Source organism: Pristis pectinata, chromosome 10, assembly GCF_009764475.1.
Source record: "Pristis pectinata isolate sPriPec2 chromosome 10, sPriPec2.1.pri, whole genome shotgun sequence".
NCBI classification, from domain to species: Eukaryota; Metazoa; Chordata; class Chondrichthyes; order Rhinopristiformes; family Pristidae; genus Pristis; species Pristis pectinata.
The window spans coordinates 95267606-95287672 of record NC_067414.1 but is presented as its reverse complement, the minus strand read 5'-3'; the positions used below and the strand labels follow the sequence as shown (position 1 = coordinate 95287672).

Genomic DNA, 20067 nt, shown 5'->3' with positions numbered 1-20067 from the left:
ACTTAAAAGTTATCATTGATATTTTTCCTAGCTTTTTACAATTTTGTTTTAGAATATATTATCCAACAAAAACAAAAATCAACTTTTATACCCAATGAGGGGATAGAATTCAGCAGGGTAATGAAAATATGCTGAAAAGCAGCTTTCTAAATGCGAGTTACATAAAATTTGTAGTTTATGGGCTTATGGGGAAAGAGTGAAGGAGTGGGATTAAATAGATTATGCATTGTGCAGACCCAATGGGCAGAATGACCATTCTGTACCACACTTCATGGATTTTCAACCAGCCCCCAATATACAAATTTATTCATTCACCAACCTTAACCCTCCATGAAAAGCCTGATCACACTAGTAACTACACATAGAAACAATTAACAGTATACAGAAGTGTTATAAAAAATAAAAAAATTATGAAAAATTTATGGATAATTATTCTGCTGAATTGCTCTGAGGGGTAACATTTGGGGCAGGAACTGCACCGTTCAGCAGTTTGAAAGTATTATAGAACTTCCATGGTGCTATCAAATGTGAGAGTCAAGATTTAAGAGTTAAGTGGCAGAGCCCAGTCTTTGAGACTCATCAGGAATTACAGGAGAGAACTGCCCACAGATTTTGCACCAGGGTAGAGTTGGTGCAGAATTGAGGACATGTTGATTTCAACGGTAAGTGTGTGGCTACAGATGAGGTGGCAAAATGGAAGGCAAGTTCCCTCTGCAAATAATTAAAAATATTGAGTGTTAAGGGGTCTTCATTAATTGCTTACAAAATCTTAATTTTGTAAGTTATTTCAATTGTAATCACTTAAATACGAATTTTTAAAAAAAATTGTCAGCTTTTGGGGGCAATGTCTCCTCCCTGATCCACCATTAGCCAGACACTGTTGCTGGCAGCTGGGATGTCCCAGGCCAACAAGATAAGCCTCCAGATTCAGACCTGGTTAAGTCTGGTTGTAGGGAGACTGGAAGGAGCAATTCTGGGCAGTCAGATTGGGCCTTGGAATAATGGAGTCATATCATGATTATAGGTATATTGGCATCCAATCAATTCATTTCAGCTATTTTAGCTCAGATGACAAAGGTGCTGCAACTATTTTTTATTAAAGGAGCAAAGTGGGGAGTTTAAAAAAAAGTTAGTTTCTTATTTTGCTCTGTATGCAGTACCTTTCACTGAAAATGTTTCCTCTCCTATTGCAGGATGAGCAGAATTAGACTGCGCTTATTGCAACCTGACAGATTTCCACATTGCCATGGAAACAATAGGGCGGTATATTGGAACCGACAAAACTGGTAGACTCATCATGGATCACTGCCTTAACGTGAGACAATTAATCAGGGGAAGCCACAAATAACACAGCTGCTTAAAATAGCAATATAATCAAGTATCCTCACATTAGGATGGTCAATTTTGCTTACTTGTGAGCACTAAAGCAGGAAACTGGAGTGTTGGGATTCTGATTACTACCGTACGCATTGGACGTTTCACTGCATTTATGAAAAAAAAATTAATCCTCTAGTCTAAATTTATTAGCTCATTCTTAACCACAATTACTACCACTATTAACACACATGCAATCACCAGTGCAATATATGCAACCACCAGCACCTCAGCACTGAACAGTTCAGCACATTTGGACCAGATCCAACCAGGCTGTTGACAAACCCTTGTGAAACTTATCCTCAACCTCAAGCAATTATGCAAGGGAAGATGACACATTCATCCATCAGTATCAGCGACCCGATTATATAACGGACTCAAGTTGAAGGCATTCAAGCAATTTTGTCTTGCTTTGTGGCTTGGACAGGACATTATAGATGGGAAATATAATACTACTGTTATACCAATTTTGAGAGTTCCATGTAGATTAAAGATGCTTTCTAAGCCACACTTTGGCTCCTTGACATATGTATATGCGTCAATAGAAATAACTTTGCCGTTAACCTTAATAAAGACTTACTGACTCATTACCTGTATTGGTCACAATTGCATCATCTCTGGAGTCCATCCGGCATGTCCTTCTCTTTCCAGATGTGGGATAGGAGATTGTGGACTTGCACCTAAAGTTCCTCTTAATCGATATTTCAAACTTCTGCAGGAATATCATTTACTTCCTTGGCTTTGTTGTTTTTTTTGAGTTGACTTCAGTCTTTCAACTTCTTGTTCATCTGGGATGGTGGCAAGCCTGGACCAGACAGTGTGTTGGGAGATGGAGTCAAGGACACCAGTCAACAACTGAATGCCTTCCTCTCCTGTTCATGGCTCTCAGCTAGTTGGACTTTTAGGTGTTTGGCAGTAGATGGTCTTGATAACACTGAAGAATCTACACAGGCTGCAATCATTCGAGAGTTGTTCCTGTGCTCTTCCCACCCACCATCCAAGGTCGATATTTCAGTGGACCAGGGCAACCGGACGCCTGTTTACTCATACCTCTTCGTCCACCCCAAGTCATGAAGCATTCCAATCTAAGAGTACTTTGCACTGTGGTTAGTTAATCCATGGATCTCCTGGCCCTCCTCATAAACCAGTCCTCATGCCTTCTGGTAGAGAAGTCATGAGTTTCTTCACAGGGGTTAATTATTGTGGACATGCTGTGGCTCCTGTTAAGAGCTGAGAGCTCTGTTTGTGGGGTCCTTAATGGTCCTCGGTGCCCAGAATGGAGACACTATTGTTAAAATTTGATGAATTGTGTGTTTTGTCCACTGGAAGCTACATTGAAAGTGTTCAACCTATTCCCACGCCAGATCTTTACAATTAGATACATAACATCCAAGCCACCTAATCAAGTTTCCTCACAGGACTGCATACAAAGCCACTGTCCTTGCGAATCCACCACAAACCAATTATCAATGAGTTAGCTGATGAAACAGGCTAAGCAGGGTAAGGGAGGAACCAAAACAGCCACACACCACGCCCTCCTGTATTAACCTTCATGGCACTTTCACAATCCGTTGATGAATGACAAACTGTTTTGCAATGAAAAACAAAGCACTCAGACACTTGACTTCACAAGGTAACTAGCTACATTTTCAGGGTATATCCAGGTCAGATTCATAAACTTGCACGAATGCACAGCCTATCAATTGGGAAGAAGAAACACGCAGGCGCACCGTAATCGTGACCTTCAAGAAGTGACATCTGACTGTGGTAATTATAAATGAGCTTTCCTACCACAGGGAAAGTTATCACAAGAGCTTCTTCCAACACCTCTTCATATAGAGGCTGAAGAACATCTCCCAAGTCCAAGTACAATTCCATCAAGGTGTACAGATTTTTCTGCACCACACAGCAACCATACACAAGTCATGAAGCAGCACTTATAAACCCTTTTGAACCTCACAGAAATCACTGTCAACTGAGATGGGATCATGGAGAATTCCTGAAGTGCCAAAGAGAGCTGGAGGGGAACGTTAGGTACAAATTCACAATCTCACCTCTGGGAACAGAAGGACCTCAAATGCTACAATAATGACAAAGTAAATTCAATTTTGATGACTACAAAGGCATCTTCCTGCCATCTGTCAGGATCTTTCTCAACCTTTCCTCTCCACAGCCTGCTTTTTTAACGACAGTGTGATTCCATTCATTGTGCAATGGAGATTAACAACTCCCCAACAGTTCCAAGAAAAATGCAGTGCGCACTATCAACTACTATACATCATCTTTCTCGTCCTACAGAAGCCTCCGAATCTGTTATCTGATCACATGCAAGTTGAGATCTCTTTCATTGAAAGCAAGCAACACTTCAAGGAGGACTTCCTAAAAATAAGTTGCAGAAAAGTTATCTGTTGTGTACAAAATAGGTAGGGCACAATTTCACTATGCAGAGCTTAAAATGTCACCTGCTAGAAGTGCTAATGGATTACTCATTTTCTCTTCCACATTTCTCTCATTTATGCAATCCTGAAAACACAGTTGATAACTCTGATTCTGTGCATCAATTTGGATTCCTTTTCATCCTGCAGAACAAGAAACTCCAAACAAATTTGTCAGTCACAACAATGTGACAAGCTAGAATGTTCCCCAATTAAATACTTGGAAAAACAAAATCCATCATTCTTGGGTTCTGTCATAACTCTCATCTTTGTTCCTGACTCTTTCTCCACGACCAAGGTGAACCAGACACACATCAGTTCCTTTCCTTAAGTTGGACAATGATTCCAGTAGTGCAGCTTCCTACTCTTGCCTCCAAATGGGAAAATTCATTTAATTTTGCTTCCATCACCTTCATCTGGTACAACTCCAGTTCTTCCCAACCTTGAATTTGCCATTTCCAGGGACTGATTATTGACTCGCTCACACATCTACTTTGATTTATCTGCTTCACTCCCTGCACTTCCATTCCCACTGCCCACCCAAGAACGATAATAGGGTTTCCTTGCCCTCGCCTTCCTCTCAACCAGGTAGCAAAGTCAAAAAACACATCAGCCACCTCCAGCATTGTGTCATCAAACACATCTCATCCTGCTCTTTCAGCTTTTCCCAAAAGGGACTGCAGACAGCCTTCTCACTGTCCAGTGAAACAACTGGATTGCACTTTTAATTTAGCATATTGTATTTGCTACTCTTGTTGCAGGCTCTTACACATTGGGGAATCCAAATGCAGACCAGGTGACTGCTTTGTGAGATACCCTTGCTCAGTCTCAAGCATGGGCCTGAGCTTTTGCTTTGCCCATTACTTTAATTCACCACAACACTTGGCATTCCAACATGTCCTCGACCCTTCGTAACGCTCCAAGGAAGCTTAAACAGCAACTCGCGTTGCCAGAGTTATACAGCACAGAAACAGGCCCTTCTGCCCAAATTGTCCACACCAACCAAGTTGTCTACCCAAGCTAGGTTTCAAACCCCAGCAGGTTTAAATAGTGATGAGGCACCAGAACTCTGAGCCCAAGGATAGTGGAGGTAGAAATCCTGTGCGATTAAAAAGTACTTGGATAAAATAAAGTGCTGCAAGTTGCAAGACCACGCACTTGGAGCTGGGAAAGGGGCTGATTCCCCAGAGAACCAATCGAGTCATATTGACCACCAAGCTCATGTTTTGTACACAAGAACAAGAGGTGGTGACCATGCTGAACCTCAAGCCAATGCTACTATTCAGTGAGATTCCACCTGAATTTCTACAGCAACAACTGCACTTATTCCTCAATTCCCTTCCAAGCTCCATCATTGACTGAGCATCTACAGAGCTCAGGAACAAAAATTCCAAAGACCCAACTGTCCGACAAAGTAAATTTCTCACGTCAGTCTTAAATGCCTGAGCTCTCATCTGGAATTGTCTCCATTTGTAGACTCCACTGCTCAGTACCTGTCTGTCATTCCCTTCAGGATCACGTGGTCTGAAACATCTGACCTGTTGTTAGGCAGCTCGGTGATAAACTACTGCAGTGTCTCAGAGAGACCTCGTCAACTCAGAGCTGGTCAGTCACTGCCTCCAGCACCTCCTGCTCTACACTGGTCTCAATGCCTTCTTCTGGCAGTCACATGACCAGCCCAATACAAGCACTGATTAAAGACACCACCCCTGCCCTGGAAAGTCTGTTTTTCCAACTTATCCAAAGCTTGACTATACATGACTTGGTTATGTGTTACTTCCACTCTGCAGAATAATGAAGCATTGCTTGCTTTTTGTATCCTAGAGGAAAATGTTATAATCAATCCTTTTCACATACTGTGCTTTTCAAACCAAATTAAATTCTTACAGATGCAGTTTTACTCAATTGCTTGAAATTTCTCTCCATTCCCCTCACATTATTTAAGAAAAGATTATTGAACTAAGTACTATTGGAAAAGGGCAAAAGTGTTAGAGATTACAGTAGGGCAAGCTGGAAACTCGAGTGTTGTATTCTAGTTTTGGGAATGTATTTGCTTGCTCTAGGTTATAAACCAAATTATTATTAGCCCAGTCATTGTAGTGCTGCATTTAATTTGTGGACAATTGAGCATTAGCCGATAATTAGGCATTTGCTGGCTCCTTACCAGACAATAACAGCAGTCAAGGCACACTAGTCGGTAAATCTTCAGCAATCCTACTGAATTCTGAAGTTCAGTCTCCCCCTCTGGCAAATCCACACTAGTCTCATGGATGTGCAGAGGTCAGGTGAGGCTCGCATATGCTGATGATACCAATGTTAAAGGCAGAACTAATTTTAAGCTTGAGGATTTTAAACTTAAAATTTGAGGAACTTAAGGAATACAGGAATAAGAAATCAGGGCTATGCAAAGAAAATTTAAATGGCTAGGATCTTGGAAAATTTACACCAAGAACATAAAATAAGCCAAAGCAACTGGCAAACTTATAAACATGCATCTTCAGAGTTAATAGTGAAAAGAAAATAGAGGTAATGTTTTTAAATAGAACAAACTTTTGGTATCTGTATTTTAAGTTCTTCAGATACATCTGATTTTAATGATATTCTTACATATGCTCAGATTTTGACACCAATAGGAATAATGAGTTTTGCTACAGAAGAACATGGAAATATAATGATCTATCAATAGCACCTTTAAACTAACCACACATTGTACTAAACTTATAATACAATTTGATTTTGGTAATGGCAGAGAAATTGACAGCACAGAATCTGATTCTGATAATGCCCGTGATTCCCAAATCCACATTCTTAAAATGTGGGGAGCTACTGATCATCGCTAAGGGGAAATGGATAGATCCCTTTGCATCAACAGGAAAAAAATCAAATTATTTTAGTCCATTTTGATACACATCACAGCTGATTCAATAGAGTTTTACAGAGTAGTATGGGCATCCAAGCTGAATCCAGAAGGGGAATGTTGAAGCTTTGTAAATAATTCACATTATAGGGCATGGAACAAAAATGTCATTTTGCTGCAATAACCCATATCTGTATTAAGATGAAAATGAGCCAAAGATAAATAAAATTCAGAGAGCAATGTCTCAATGTTTCCTGCTCAATATGGTGTTCTACCAATTAATACACACCAGTGAATGTTTAAATAAAGGGGGGTGGGGGAGGGGGAAAGTGAATTCTTTTAAGGACCAACAGAAGGATCCTGACATGCAAGCTTTCCTGTCTTACTCAGAGTGGTGAGTGCGTGGAACGGGCTGCCGGCAACGGTGGTGGAGGCGGATATGATAGGGTCTTTTAAGTGACTTTTGGATAGGTACATGGAGCTGAGAAAAATAGAGGGCGATGGGTAAGCCTAGTCATTTCTAAGGTAGGGACATGTTTGGCACAGCTTTGTGGGCCGAAGGGCCTGAATTGTGCTGTAGGTTTTTTATGTTTCTATGTAATCCTTCAAGAGTCTATATACTGGAATTCTCTCCCCAAATGTGTCTACTATGAAGCATACATGGATGGCCTGGATATCTCTGCACAAGACTTCAAGCCTCAGTTTGCCAGCTCACATATTAAAAAACCCTGCATTTCTTGAGCACTTCCATGGCTAGAGAGTACTTTACAATGAAGTACAGTCATTGTGATGTAGAAAACACGACAGCAAATTTGCACAGAATGAGATCCAGCAAACAGCACTTAAACAGAAAGATGATTTATTCGAGGTACTGGTTGGAGGAAAATTATTGTTACCAGGGAAAAAACCCTTTTGTTCTCTGCAATACCTGCATTCATCTAAGAGAACAAATGGTGCCTTATTTCTCATTCAATAGATGGCACCTCCAACAGTGCAGCACTCCCTCTGACTGCATTTCTTGTGATAGGCGCCTCCAACAGTGCAGCACTCCCTCTGACTGCACTTCTTGTGACAGGCACCTCCAACAGTGCAGCACTCCCTCTCACCGCATTTGTGATAAGCACCTCCATCAGTACAGCACTCCCTCTGACTGCATTTCTTGTGATAGGTGCCTCCAACAGCACAGCACTCCCTCTGACTGCATTTCTTGTGATAGGCACCTCCAACAGTGCAGCACTCCCTCTGACTGCATTTCTTGTGACAGGCACCTCCAACAGTGCAGCACTCCCTCTGACTGCATTTGTGATAAGCACCTCCATCAGTACAGCACTCCCTCTGACTGCATTTCTTGTGATAGGCACCTCCATCAGTGCAGCACTCCCACTGACGGCATTTCTTGAGTGCCTTCATGGCTAGAGAGTACATTACAATGAAGTAATTTGAAGTGCAGTCATTATTGTGTGCCTGATGTTTATATATACAACTTCCTTCTGGTTTGAAGTTATTGTCTATTTCTATGTTTACTGCCTGATATAGCAACCCAAGGAAACAGAAAAACATGACTTAGAGCTGCTTTGTCTATGAGGATGCTGCTTCACCTGTTTTCTTCCAGCAGTTTATTTTTTGACTTTTATCATGACCACAGGACTTTAGGGTGCCAGATAAAGTTTTTGGGAGAAATGTAGTAAAACACAAAAAAGGGTTAGAAGGTTTATACAGAAGAACAACAGTTGTCGTCTAGGAAACTAAAGCACTTCATAGCTAAAGAATATCTTTGATGTGGAACCGTACAAAGGAGTTAATTTTCACGTAGCAAAATGGAAATGTGAAAACAGTACAGAACAGGCCCTTCGGCCCACAATGTTGTGCTGATATAGTTATTCCCTCCTACCTACAGAATGCCCATATCCCTCCACTTTCCTCTCATTCATCTGCCCATCCAAGCCCCTCTTAAAAGCCCCCAATGAATTTGCCTCCACCATCCTCCTCTCATTCATGTGCCCATCCAAGCCCCTCTTAAAAGCCCCCAATGAATTTGCCTCCACCATCCTATCAGGCAACACATTCCAGGCATCCACCACTGAGTGAAAAATTTACCCTTCATGTCTGTTCTGAACCTACCCCCTCTCACTAAGTGATCAGTTTTACACTTTGGTTAAAGATAAGAATCTCCTGCTGTACTGTGAATAGCTTCATGTGACTTCCACACCCACCTCAAGAGGACAGGCAAAGCCTCTATTTAATGATTCATTGGAAAGGCAGCACTACAGGCAGATAAACCCCAATTCTCTCAGTATTGTGTTGATTCTAAATTGGAGTACATGTACGCCCATCCCTGGACAATGAAAGAGTTTGACAGATGTTCACATCAAAAACACACGGAAAAAAATCACATGATGGCAACTATATCTTCACACAAGACAGAGACAGATCACGTGGCGGGGGGGGGGGGGGGGGGGGGTGGAGGAGGAACCTGTATCCCCGAAATGATATGTGAACACAATCTTGAGAGGCAAGGTTCATCCAGTGGCCCACAGGTGAACCCAGGCAGCAAACCAAGAGTAAAGGGAATTGTCAGAAAATCACCAAAGGTGACAAAGTTCAGAGTCCGTGAAAAGGTGGGCAACTTCAAATGAGACTAGGCTAATAGCAGTTGAGAATAAACATTTTTTTGAAAAGACAGACCATTTTATTATATCGCAAACCTAGAGTTTGCTATAGATATGCCACACATTGGTATCCTCTGTTTCAGTACAATGTTTTTAAGTGTTCATTACATTTGAAAGATCAGGTAACCCAACACGAGGCAAGCTGACATAGAAGCATCTCTAATGATGGTAACAAGGCGGCCTTGTTACTGGTGCTAGCCACCCCACAATCAATAATCACTTATTTGGCAGATCATTTGCAATTCCCACACACTGATGTCTGTCCAGTTTAATTTCCACTGGACAACACTCCATTAATTGTATCCAACAAGTACAGTACTAACTGTTCAAGCACAAAAAGTGCTCACTCTCTGCATCTATTATTAAGCAGGGAAAGGAACAAGGTCTCTAAGCTAATACAAGTCCAGACAGCAGGCGAGCAAGAAGTGACGACAGATACATTTGATCATTCTCGGTGCATCACAGAGGAAGCTTCTCACTGAATGACGAACAAAGCCGCACAAGGAACAACAGCCAGCGTGTGCAACAGAAACAATTATGGCTACTCTACTGACACAGACCACAGTAGTGTCGACTTGATTCAGTTTGTGGCATGCTTGCCCCCTTTAAGAAAAAAGCAGCAGTTTCAAATCCATATCAGAGGCTACCCGGGTTGAAATTCTACTGCAGTCCCACGTGTGGGAGAGGGCGAGAGATGTTCCTTGAATTTGTGGCCCTTACTCAGTTAATTTTACATCACTAAGAAAGTTTACCAGACGACAAGACCAAAATTCTTCTATTAATGCCACCAAAAATTGAAGTTATTCCTTCCATGTCAACCTGTGGTGCTCTGGAGATTGAAAAAAAATGGATGCTATATTTGTTCACTATGTCTTCAAGCAATTGGGAAATACTTTGAGGCAAAATTTGCTTCATAAGTGCAAGTCATTCCATAATGCACTGTTGCCGTTTGGTTACCTCTGTGATGCTAATGGTGTTGATTCCATTAGTGATGTATGTCCACAGATGTTGCTGAACGAGGAGCATCTGCATATTTTAAAACAAATCCCACATCACATAACTAGTTCAAGTTAGCTTCTGGCCTTTTGTTCTGCCTCCCCTACTTCAAGATTTCTATTCACTACGCATACCTCATTTCAGTTCAACTATCTTCTTAAAGGAAAGATGCTTGTGTTAACACTTCAGAGAAGGAAGGCAGAGGTTATCATACAAAGGTTGGATAGAGTCAGCCTAAAGTTCAGAAGAGCAAGAGGGAGCTTGACTGAAACTAAAGATCATAAGATGTCTTGACAGTGGATATGGAAAAGATTAGGGGGTCACCGAGAATTAGTGGTCACTATTTAAAAATAAGGGATTGTCCATTTAAAAACAGAGGAAGAGAGAATCCTTCCCTCTCAGAGGGTGGCGAGATTCCGGAATTCTCTTCCTCAAAAGGCAGTGGAGACAGTATTTGAAAATCAAGGGATAGGTAGATAGAACTGATAAGCAAAGGGGTGGACAGGAATGTGAAGTTGAGGTTGTAATCCAATCAAACCAGGATCTTAATGCCAAGTTGGATGTGTTTTGGTAAGACTACCAACCTTTTAGAACAAAGTAAATGAACATTAGCAAATATTAATGACTGGAATATCCATATCACTGTTTAATTACTTTTAGCAGTAGAAGTAATGCAACTATTCATAACTCAAATTTTAATACATCCCAAAACATGTTTACCAAATTTCTAATTAAAATCTCTCCCGCCCTAACAAAGTGACAAAAATTTTAATTGACATGCCCTACTGCATTAAGACCCATTCTGCAAACTACTTCTCACTCTCTCTTCTCTAACCTCTTCATGATTTGACAACATACTTATGCGATGGATGACCCCAAAGAGAAAGCACATACACATGGCCTTCAACAGCACAGAAGGAAAGAAAGATGTCCCAAGCTCATATGTTGGATGACAGCACTATTTGGACACTGACAGGCTACCGCCATACACAAACTCTGGGATTTACAAGAGAAAAGCGCCAGATTTGTCACTTTTAATGGACAGATTTACAGTCCATTACAATTTCAGAATATAAACAGTCTGTGAATATTTATACCAATGAGAATTAAAGAATCAGTCAGGTTTATTATCACTGTTTTATATGACGTGAAATTTGTTGTTTCGCGGTAGCAGTACAAAGAAACTATAAATTACAGAATAAATAAGTTGTGCAAAGAAAACAAAAAGGATTGGATGAGATCTAGTCAAAACCATGATCTAACGTGGATAAGCACTTTCGAGACAATTAACAATAGAAAACGATCAAAATAGAGAATCCAAAGATCAACACAGGGTCCTTCACCTGGGTTTCGATCCCCCACCCCATCCCAAGGTTTCTATTCCATACACAACCCATTTTCAATTCACGTATCCAGCTTTCAGTGTTTGCCGCCTCGTATTCAACTCGGCAGTCAGCGAAAGAGAAACGATCAAAATAATCAAATCGTCAACAGTAAAGCACTTTATTCAGGAGAACATTATACTAATTATCGCTGACTGCGCCATGAATTACTTAAAAAAATACGATGGGTTGATTAAACCACCAAATCGAGTAGTATAAAATATTGCACCTTTTACCGCCGTACAATATTACTCATTGCTGATAACTCAAATGGCGATCACATAATTTAAGAGGATTAAAATGTTGCTGATGCAAACACAGTTCTAGCTTACAGGTGGAGCCGTTTCCCTCTTTGCACTGAAGGCCACAAATACAAGCTCGAGTACGTAAAATCCTAGCAATCTTTATCCTTTCCAACCTTCTCCACAGACACAGGACACAAGTGCAAAGCTGACGGATTTACAAATGCAAAATGAACTGAAATTATTCATAGCAGGCGGTGACTCTCCCTTCTATTGCCTAGATATTTAACGCCGAAGCACAAAAGCCATATAATATCTACCTTTAAAAAAATACGTTTCCTTCTATCGATCCAGTGGAGTGGAAAATTAGAAATTGGGAGGAAAACAAAACAGCAGCTTTTTTTAATTACTGCAAAAAAAGTTAAATCGAAATTCCTTTTGCATTGGGGAAATGCAGCATTGGTGCATCCTCTGCAACACTGCATGGGACCGGGAGCCCGGCTTCTGCAGACGGACACACACACACGGTTCCCGGGGAGCACCGCCGGCCGGGCACACGGTTCCCGGGGCAGGGGCAGCACCGCCGGCCGGGCACACGGTTCCCGGGGCAGGGGCAGCACCGCCGGCCGGGCACACGGTTCCCGGGGCAGGGGCAGCAGTACGGCCGGCGGGCCGGGCGCTTACCTGCACGCACGTCGCCACCGCAGCCGGCCCTTAGCAACCAGCTCGCCGCTCGGCCCCGGACTCCATTAAAGCTGCAGACAGCGGGAACGATACAGAACAAATAACCAGGCGCAAAAGTCCGCCGGCTGCGGGATTCCGACGCTCCGGCGGCGAAGGGAGGGGAGGGGATAAACACGTGTCCCGGGACCGCAGGTGACGAAGGAGGAGCCGCCACCGCCGCCGAAGCGCTCACCCTCCCGCCCTCCTCAACCAACCCCCTACGTCATGACGTCACCGGCGGGACGTCCCTCATCCCTCCGCCCTCAGCGGGATGGCGTCACCCAGAGGCTCCGGATTCAACGCACCCATCCTCCAACGTAATGACGTCACCGAGGGAGGCGTGCCCGTCCGCTCCGGCCGCCCAACCCTTCCAACGTAATGACGTCACCGAGGGAGGCGCGCCCGTCCTCTCCGGCCACCCGCTCTTCCAGTGCGAATGACGTCACCTACCCCGCCCCATTAATTAAAAAAATCATAATATACCATGTTTACTAAGATATTACATTAGAGGTCACGTAAGGAAAGACGCTGGCTGCACTGAAAACAAATTTAAAAACTGTTGTGGTAGAAAGGGGTGGGGCGCGGCGGCGTTGCCATGGTTGCCAGGCAGCGTATTGCGTCAGTGCGTACGGTGGGGCCTGGGTGCGGGAGCTGTGCGGCTTCTCCCGCCGATCCCGGTAACTACCGACCGGAGGGACGGGGTGGGAGGGGGAGGGAGGGATGGATGGATGGATGGATGGATGGATGGATGGATGGATGGATGGATGGAGGGAGGGAGGGAGGGGAGGGAGGGAGGGATGGGGAGGGAGGGAGGGATGAGGAGGGAGGGGGAGGGATGAGGAGGGGGAGGGAGGGATGAGGAGGGGGGATGGATGGGGAGGGGGGAGGGATGGATGGATGGGAGGAGGGATGGATGGATGGGAGGGGGGATGGATGGGAGGGGGGATGGATGGGAGGGGGAGGGGGGATGGATGGAGGGGGAGGGGGGATGGATGGGAGGGGGAGGGGGGGAGGGGGGATGGATGGGGGGGAGGGGGATGGATGGATGGGGATGGATGGATGGGGGGGATGGATGGATGGGGGGATGGATGGAAGGGGGGAGGGATGGATGGGGGGATGGATGGGGAGGGGGAGGGATGGATGGGAGGGGGGAGGGATGGATGGGGGGGGATGGATGGAGGGGGAGGGATGGATGGATGGGGAGGGGGAGGGATGGATGGGGGATGGATGGAGGGGGGGATGGATGGATGGGGGGATGGATGGAGGGGGGATGGATGGAAGGGGGGAGGGATGGATGGATGGGGGATGGATGGATGGGGGGATGGATGGATGGGGGGATGGATGGAAGGGGGGAGGGATGGAGGGGGGATGGATGGGGAGGGGGGGAGGGATGGATGGGAGGGGGGATGGATGGAGGGGGAGGGATGGATGGATGGGGAGGGGGAGGGATGGATGGGGGATGGATGGATGGGGGGGATGGATGGATGGGGGGATGGATGGAAGGGGGGAGGGATGGATGGATGGGGGGATGGATGGAAGGGGGGAGGGATGGATGGATGGGGGGATGGATGGGGAGGGGGAGGGATGGATGGATGGGGAGGGGGAGGGATGGATGGGATGGGGGATGGATGGATGGGAGGGGGAAGGGGGGATGGATGGGAGGGGGGAGGGGGGATGGATGGGAGGGGGAGGGGGAGGGGGGAGGGGGGATGGATGGGAGGGGGAGGGGGGAGGGGGATGGAGGGAGGGGGGAGGGATGGATGGGGGATGGATGGATGGGGGGGATGGATGGATGGGGGGATGGATGGAAGGGGGGAGGGATGGATGGATGGGGGGATGGATGGGGAGGGGGAGGGATGGATGGGAGGGGGGATGGATGGAGGGGGAGGGATGGATGGATGGGGAGGGGGAGGGATGGATGGGATGGGGGATGGATGGATGGGAGGGGGAAGGGGGGATGGAGGGGGGGGAGGGGGGATGGATGGGAGGGGGGAGGGATGGATGGGAGGGGGGAGGGATGGATGGGGGGAGGGATGGATGGGAGGGGGAGGGATGGATGGATGGGAGGGGGGAGGGATGGATGGGAGGGGAGAGGGATGGATGGGAGGGGGGAGGGATGGATGGGAGGGGGGAGGGATGGATGGATGGGGGGAGGGATGGAAGGGAGGGGGGATGGATGGGAGGGGGGAGGATGGATGGGAGGGGGAGGGATGGATGGATGGGAGGGGGGAGGGATGGATGGATGGGAGGGGGAGGGGGGAGGGATGGATGGGAGGGGGGAGGGATGGATGGATGGAAGGGGGAGGGATGGATGGGGAGGGAGGGATGGATGGGGGAGGGAGGGATGGATGGGAGGGGGAAGGATGGATGGGAGGAAGGGCTGGGTGGAGAGGGATGGATGGTGTGGGGAGGGATGCGGTAGGTGGGGAGGGAGGTAGTAGGTGGTGGGGGGAGGGATGGAGGGAGGGAGGTGGTAGGCGGTGGGGGGAGGGATGGGGAGAGAGGGAGGTGGTAGGCGGTGGGGGGAGGGACAGAGAGTGGTGGTGGTGGAGGGAGGGAGGTGGTAGGCAGTGGGGGGAGGGATGGGGTGGTGGGGGAGGGAGTGGTGGAGGGACAGGGTAGGTGGTGGGGGGAGGGAGGAGGGATGGGGTGGGTGGTGGGGGGAAGGTGGGCAAATAATCTGTGGGCGGAGTGTGAGGCAGGAAGTTGCAAGGCGCCTTGGAGGCGGCTGCACCCACCAGACAGTGCAGTGTGACCCCGTTACTTGGACAGCGACCGGTCCCCGGTCCTGGGCGCTGACTTCCCTCCCACCGCAGCCGAGTGTTTGCAGCACCTCCCGGTCTTACCCCCCCCCCCGTAGAGCAGTGCAGAGGTTGGTCCCCAAACTCGTCAGGCAGGAAATCCCCTCTCGTCGCCACCCTAAATGGGGGTGGGGGGCGTATAACCTCTTGTCTTGCATATGGGTGGGGGGGGGGGGGGGAGTGGATGTGGAATTGGCGAGTTATGCCGGGCATCTGAGTATTGGGCGGATGTAGACACAGGAGACTGCAGATGCTGGAATCTTTTTAAGATTAAGATCTTGTTATCAGTCACACGTACATCGAAACACACAGGGAAATGTATCATTTACGTAGAGTGTTCTGGGGGCAGCCTGCAACTGTCGCCACGCTTCCGGCGCCAACATAGCACGCCCACAGCTTCCTAACCTGTACGCCTTTGGGACGTGGGAGGAAACCGGAGCACCCGGAGGAAACCCACACAGACACAGGGAGAACATACAAACTCCTTACAGGCAGCAGCGGGAATTGAACCCTGGTCGCTGGCGCTGTCAAGTGTTATGCTCACCGCTACACTACTGTGCCTGCCCAACATGCAGAAAAGCTGGAGGAGTTCAGTGGGTCAGGCAGCATCTATGGAGGGAAATGGACAGTCGATGTTTCGGGTCGAGTCCTTATATCTGGACTGAATAGGCACTGAGTATACAAGTTTCAGCATATTGAGTCAGGGCATTGAGTATAGAAATTTGGATGTTATGTTGCAGTTGTACAAGGTGTTGGAGAGGCTGCATTTGGAATATTGTGTTCGGTTTTGCTCACCCTGATATATGGAAGATGCCATTAAGTTGGAAAGAGTGCAGAGGAGAATCACAATGATGTTGCTGGGACTCAAGGGACTGAGTTATGGAGAGAGGTTGAGCAGGTTGGGAATTTTTTCATTGGAGCGTAGGAGAATGAGGGGTGATCCTATAGAGGTGTATAAAATCATGAGGGGCATAGATAGGGTGAATGCACACAGTCTTTTTCCCAGGTTTGGGGAATCAAGAACTAGAGGACATAGGTTTAAGGGGAGAGGGGAGAGATTTAATAGGAACCTGAGGGGCAACCTCTTCACCCAGAGAGTGGCCTGTATATGGAATGAGCTGCCAGAGGAAGTGGCTGAGGCAGGTACATTAACAATATTTAAAAGACACTTGGACAGGTACAGGATAGGAAAGGTTTAGAGGAATATGGGCCAAACACGGGCAAATGGGACTAGCTTAGATGGGAATCTTGGCCAGTGTGGACCAGTTGGGCTGAAGGGCCTGTTTCTGTGCTGTATGACTCTAAACTCATTAATAGAGCAGCTGGGTGTGAGATTGGGCAACTATCTAATAGTCATTCTTAATCCAGGAGGAAATGGGCTGGAGAAAGCAACGTTAGAGCCACTGTGTCTGTGTGCCACGCCTCAGCCTAACTTTGTGTTTTTTAAAATAGAAATGAATAAATATCTATGAAAACTGATGAAAAGTCATTGAACTGAAAGATTGATTTGTGTTTCTCTCAGCAGATGCTGCCTGACCTGCTGAGCGTTCCCAATACTTTCTGTTTTTCCAACATCTTCAGGATCTTCCCGTTGTAATTATTGTCATCTTCACATTCCCAATGGCGCTGTTCACAAAAGGCTTTGTGCCTCTGACTCATACAGCAGAAGCAATGAGCCGGATGTTCAGGTACTGCATCATTTGTCTAAAAATTCAGTGATTCCAGTCAACAGCTTGCAGACTGTTCTTTAACATCACACTGGCACAATTATTTCTGCATAACTTGAAAGGAATAAAAGCTTCCCACCGTACAGGGCCGTTGCTTCTCTCAACCGCATCCCCGAGAGCTTTCACGTACACACACAACGTGACCTGGGTGCAGTCATTTATGTCGTTCAATGTGACAATCATTTACAGGCATTAGGGTATCACAAGAGATTTATTTTAAATGCTTCATTACAATATAGGAGGCCATTTAGGGCATCAAGTTTGTGCTGCCTCTCAGAGCATTCTCGTTGGTCCCCTTCCACTTATTCCCCTCTAATCCATATGCTGGTAGGTTAATTGGCTCCTATAAGTTACCCCTTGATTTTTCTTGCCGCCTAGCCACTGAAGGAGTAACCCCTGTGAGGAAACAGACCACCTGGGGAAATGAAGCCCTTGCAAACTCAACGCAGACAGCACCCAAGGTCAGGATCGAACCTGGGCTGCTGGAACTGCCCCACCACTATGCTCTTTGTTGCATTGGGCGAGGGACCTTTAACATTCAACCATCAGGCAGACTGGGTCTCGGTTTGGTGTTTCTCTGAAGGGTGGTATTGCTGGCAGTGCAGCATTCCCTTTGTGGGAGTGACAGCCTAGCTTCCTCTACTTAAGTCTCCAGTGTGGGACTTGAACCCACAAACTTTTCATCTGCCACCATCTAAGCCATAGATCCACAAAGAGAAATAGCACAGAAACTTCAAGCACCCATATTTACACTAATCCCACCCTAACCCATTTTTTTCTCCCCACATTCCCATCAACTCCCCCCAGATTGGAATTGGTTTATTATTGTCACTTGTACCGAGGTACAGTGGAAAAACTTGTCTTGCATACCGATCGTACAGGTCAATTCATTACACAGTGCAGTTACATTGAGTCAGTACAGAGTGCATTGATGTAGTACAGGTAAACACAATAACAGTACAGAGTAAAGTGTCACAGCTACAGAGAAAGTGCAGTGCAATAAGGTGCAAGGTCACAACAAGGTAGATCGTGAGGTCATTGTCCATCTCATCGTATAAGGGAACCGTTCAATAGTCTTATCACAGTGGGGTAGAAGCTGTCCTTAAGTCTGGTGGTAAGTGCACTCAGGCTCCTGTATCTTCTACCCGATAGAAGAGGATTCTGCCATTCACCACATACTGGGGTCAATTTAAAGTGGCCATTTAACCTACCAACCCATAGTGAACTTTAATTGCTCTTCTACATTTTGACTCCTGCTGTCCCATGTTGTATGCTGCTGTTGAGATCATTCTGCCATTGATGCAGCCATTCTGCATTCGGTAGGTGTGAGGTATGAGTGTGACCTGTGCATAAGTGTAAGCAGCAGTAGAGTAAGTTATGGCGTGGTGGGTGGTGGCTGGAGGGCTTCAGCCCTGACTGTGAGAGTGCATTTTTATTTAATGTTTGAAGCCACTTTTCCCTCTCGTCCCTCGCTTTAGTACCTCAGCAGTCTGTGCAGCCATACAGAAGATGACCAGGGTGCGGGTCGTGGACAACAGTTCCCTCGGCAATACCCCGTATCACAGGCCACCCAAGTGCATTCACGTGTACACCAAAAACGGCATTGGCAAAGTAGGAGACAAGATCTTGCTGGCCATCAAAGGGCAGAAGAAGAAGGCGCTGATTGTCGGCCACAAGATGCCCGGTCCTCGGATGACACCCAGGTTCGACTCCAACAACGTGGTGCTCATCGAAGACAACGGGAACCCAACCGGGACGCGCATCAAGGTGCCTATCCCCACCAGTCTGCGGAAGCTGGGTGGCGAATATTCAAAAGTACTAGCAATCGCTCAGAAATTTGTCTGATTGGGAATCACCAACTCTTGACTGTCATGCTGAAAGTGTCAACCACTTCCTGCAGCTTAAATGTCTGCCGTTCTTGCTACTTTGTTCCAAGATTTGAAGTTGGTTTAGTTATATCAAATGTTTGTCTGTGCATTAAAACTTTTATAAGTCCTTGCTGCCTGTGAACTTCTTTCTGTCACCATGATATTTGGTCATGCTTTTCCCATTGCAAACTGCTATATCAGCATTTTCCTTTTAGTGTGTACTAAGCATTATTGTGTTGCAGGGTCTGGTTGGAAGGTAACTCCAATGGGTCTATATCTCTGGGCTCTGCCCCACTTTTGTTACCATCTTATCGAACCACACAGTGCAGAAGCAGGCCCTTTGGTCCACTATCGGCACGCTGACAATCATATAGCCATCTATATTAACCCTATTTACCAACACTTCACTTTGTACATTGGAGATTCAAGTGCTTACCTTCGTCTGAAATGTTGTGCCTGCCTCCACCATCCCACCTTGTAACTCAAATGTGAGTCCGGCTCAAGGGGCCGAACGGCCTGTCCTTATTGGAGAGGACCGTTGAAGAACATAGAAAACCTGCAGCACAATTCAGGCCCTTCAGCCCACAAAGCTGTGCGGAACATGTCCCTACCTTAGAAATTACTAGGCTTACCCATAGCCCTCTATTTTTCTAAGTTCCATGTACCTATCCAAAAGTCTCTTATCGTATCCGCCTCCACCACCATTGCTGGCAGCCCATTCCATGCATTCACCACTCTGAGTAAAAAACTTACCCCTGACATCTCCTCTATACCTACTCCTCAGCACCTTAAACCCATTGCAACCATTTCAGCCCTGGGAAAAAGCCTCTGACTATCCACACGATCAATGCCTCTTATCATCTTATACACCTCTATCAGGTCCCCCCTCATCCTCCGTCACTCCAAGGAGAAAAGTCCGAGTTCACTCAAACTGTTTTCAGAAGATATGCTCACCAGTCCAGGCGGCATCCTTGTAAATCTCCTCTGCACCCT

At 46.3% G+C, this 20067-nt stretch overlaps 2 protein-coding genes across 6 annotated transcripts in view; one reads left to right on the top strand and one right to left on the bottom strand.

Moving 5' to 3' along the window:
- The window catches only part of LOC127574799 (CSC1-like protein 2), a 156979-nt gene extending 144074 nt beyond the window's left edge, over window positions 1–12905 (bottom strand). For 2 of the 4 annotated variants that reach the window (XM_052024165.1, XM_052024164.1), the window contains exon 1: window positions 12640–12859. The gene's annotated coding sequence lies outside the window, so the exon portion shown is untranslated. Of the gene's footprint in view, window positions 1–12275; window positions 12298–12639 lie in introns of all 4 variants that reach the window. The other 2 variants (XM_052024163.1, XM_052024162.1) reach the window with 2 other exon arrangements.
- A 361-nt stretch (window positions 12906–13266) lies between these two features.
- On the top strand, window positions 13267–19201 carry mrpl14 (mitochondrial ribosomal protein L14). 2 transcript variants are annotated; one of them, XM_052024167.1, is made up of 3 exons: window positions 13267–13355; window positions 17002–17167; window positions 18685–19201. In XM_052024167.1, exons 2-3 carry the CDS (start codon window positions 17100–17102, stop codon window positions 19049–19051), a joined length of 435 nt encoding a protein of 144 aa, XP_051880127.1. In that variant the 5' UTR covers window positions 13267–13355; window positions 17002–17099; the 3' UTR covers window positions 19052–19201. The 2 variants fall into 2 exon arrangements, with proteins under 2 accessions (XP_051880127.1, XP_051880126.1); XM_052024166.1 differs by having other exon boundaries at window positions 13278–13355; window positions 17005–17167.
- The last annotated feature ends 866 nt before the right edge of the window (window positions 19202–20067 follow it).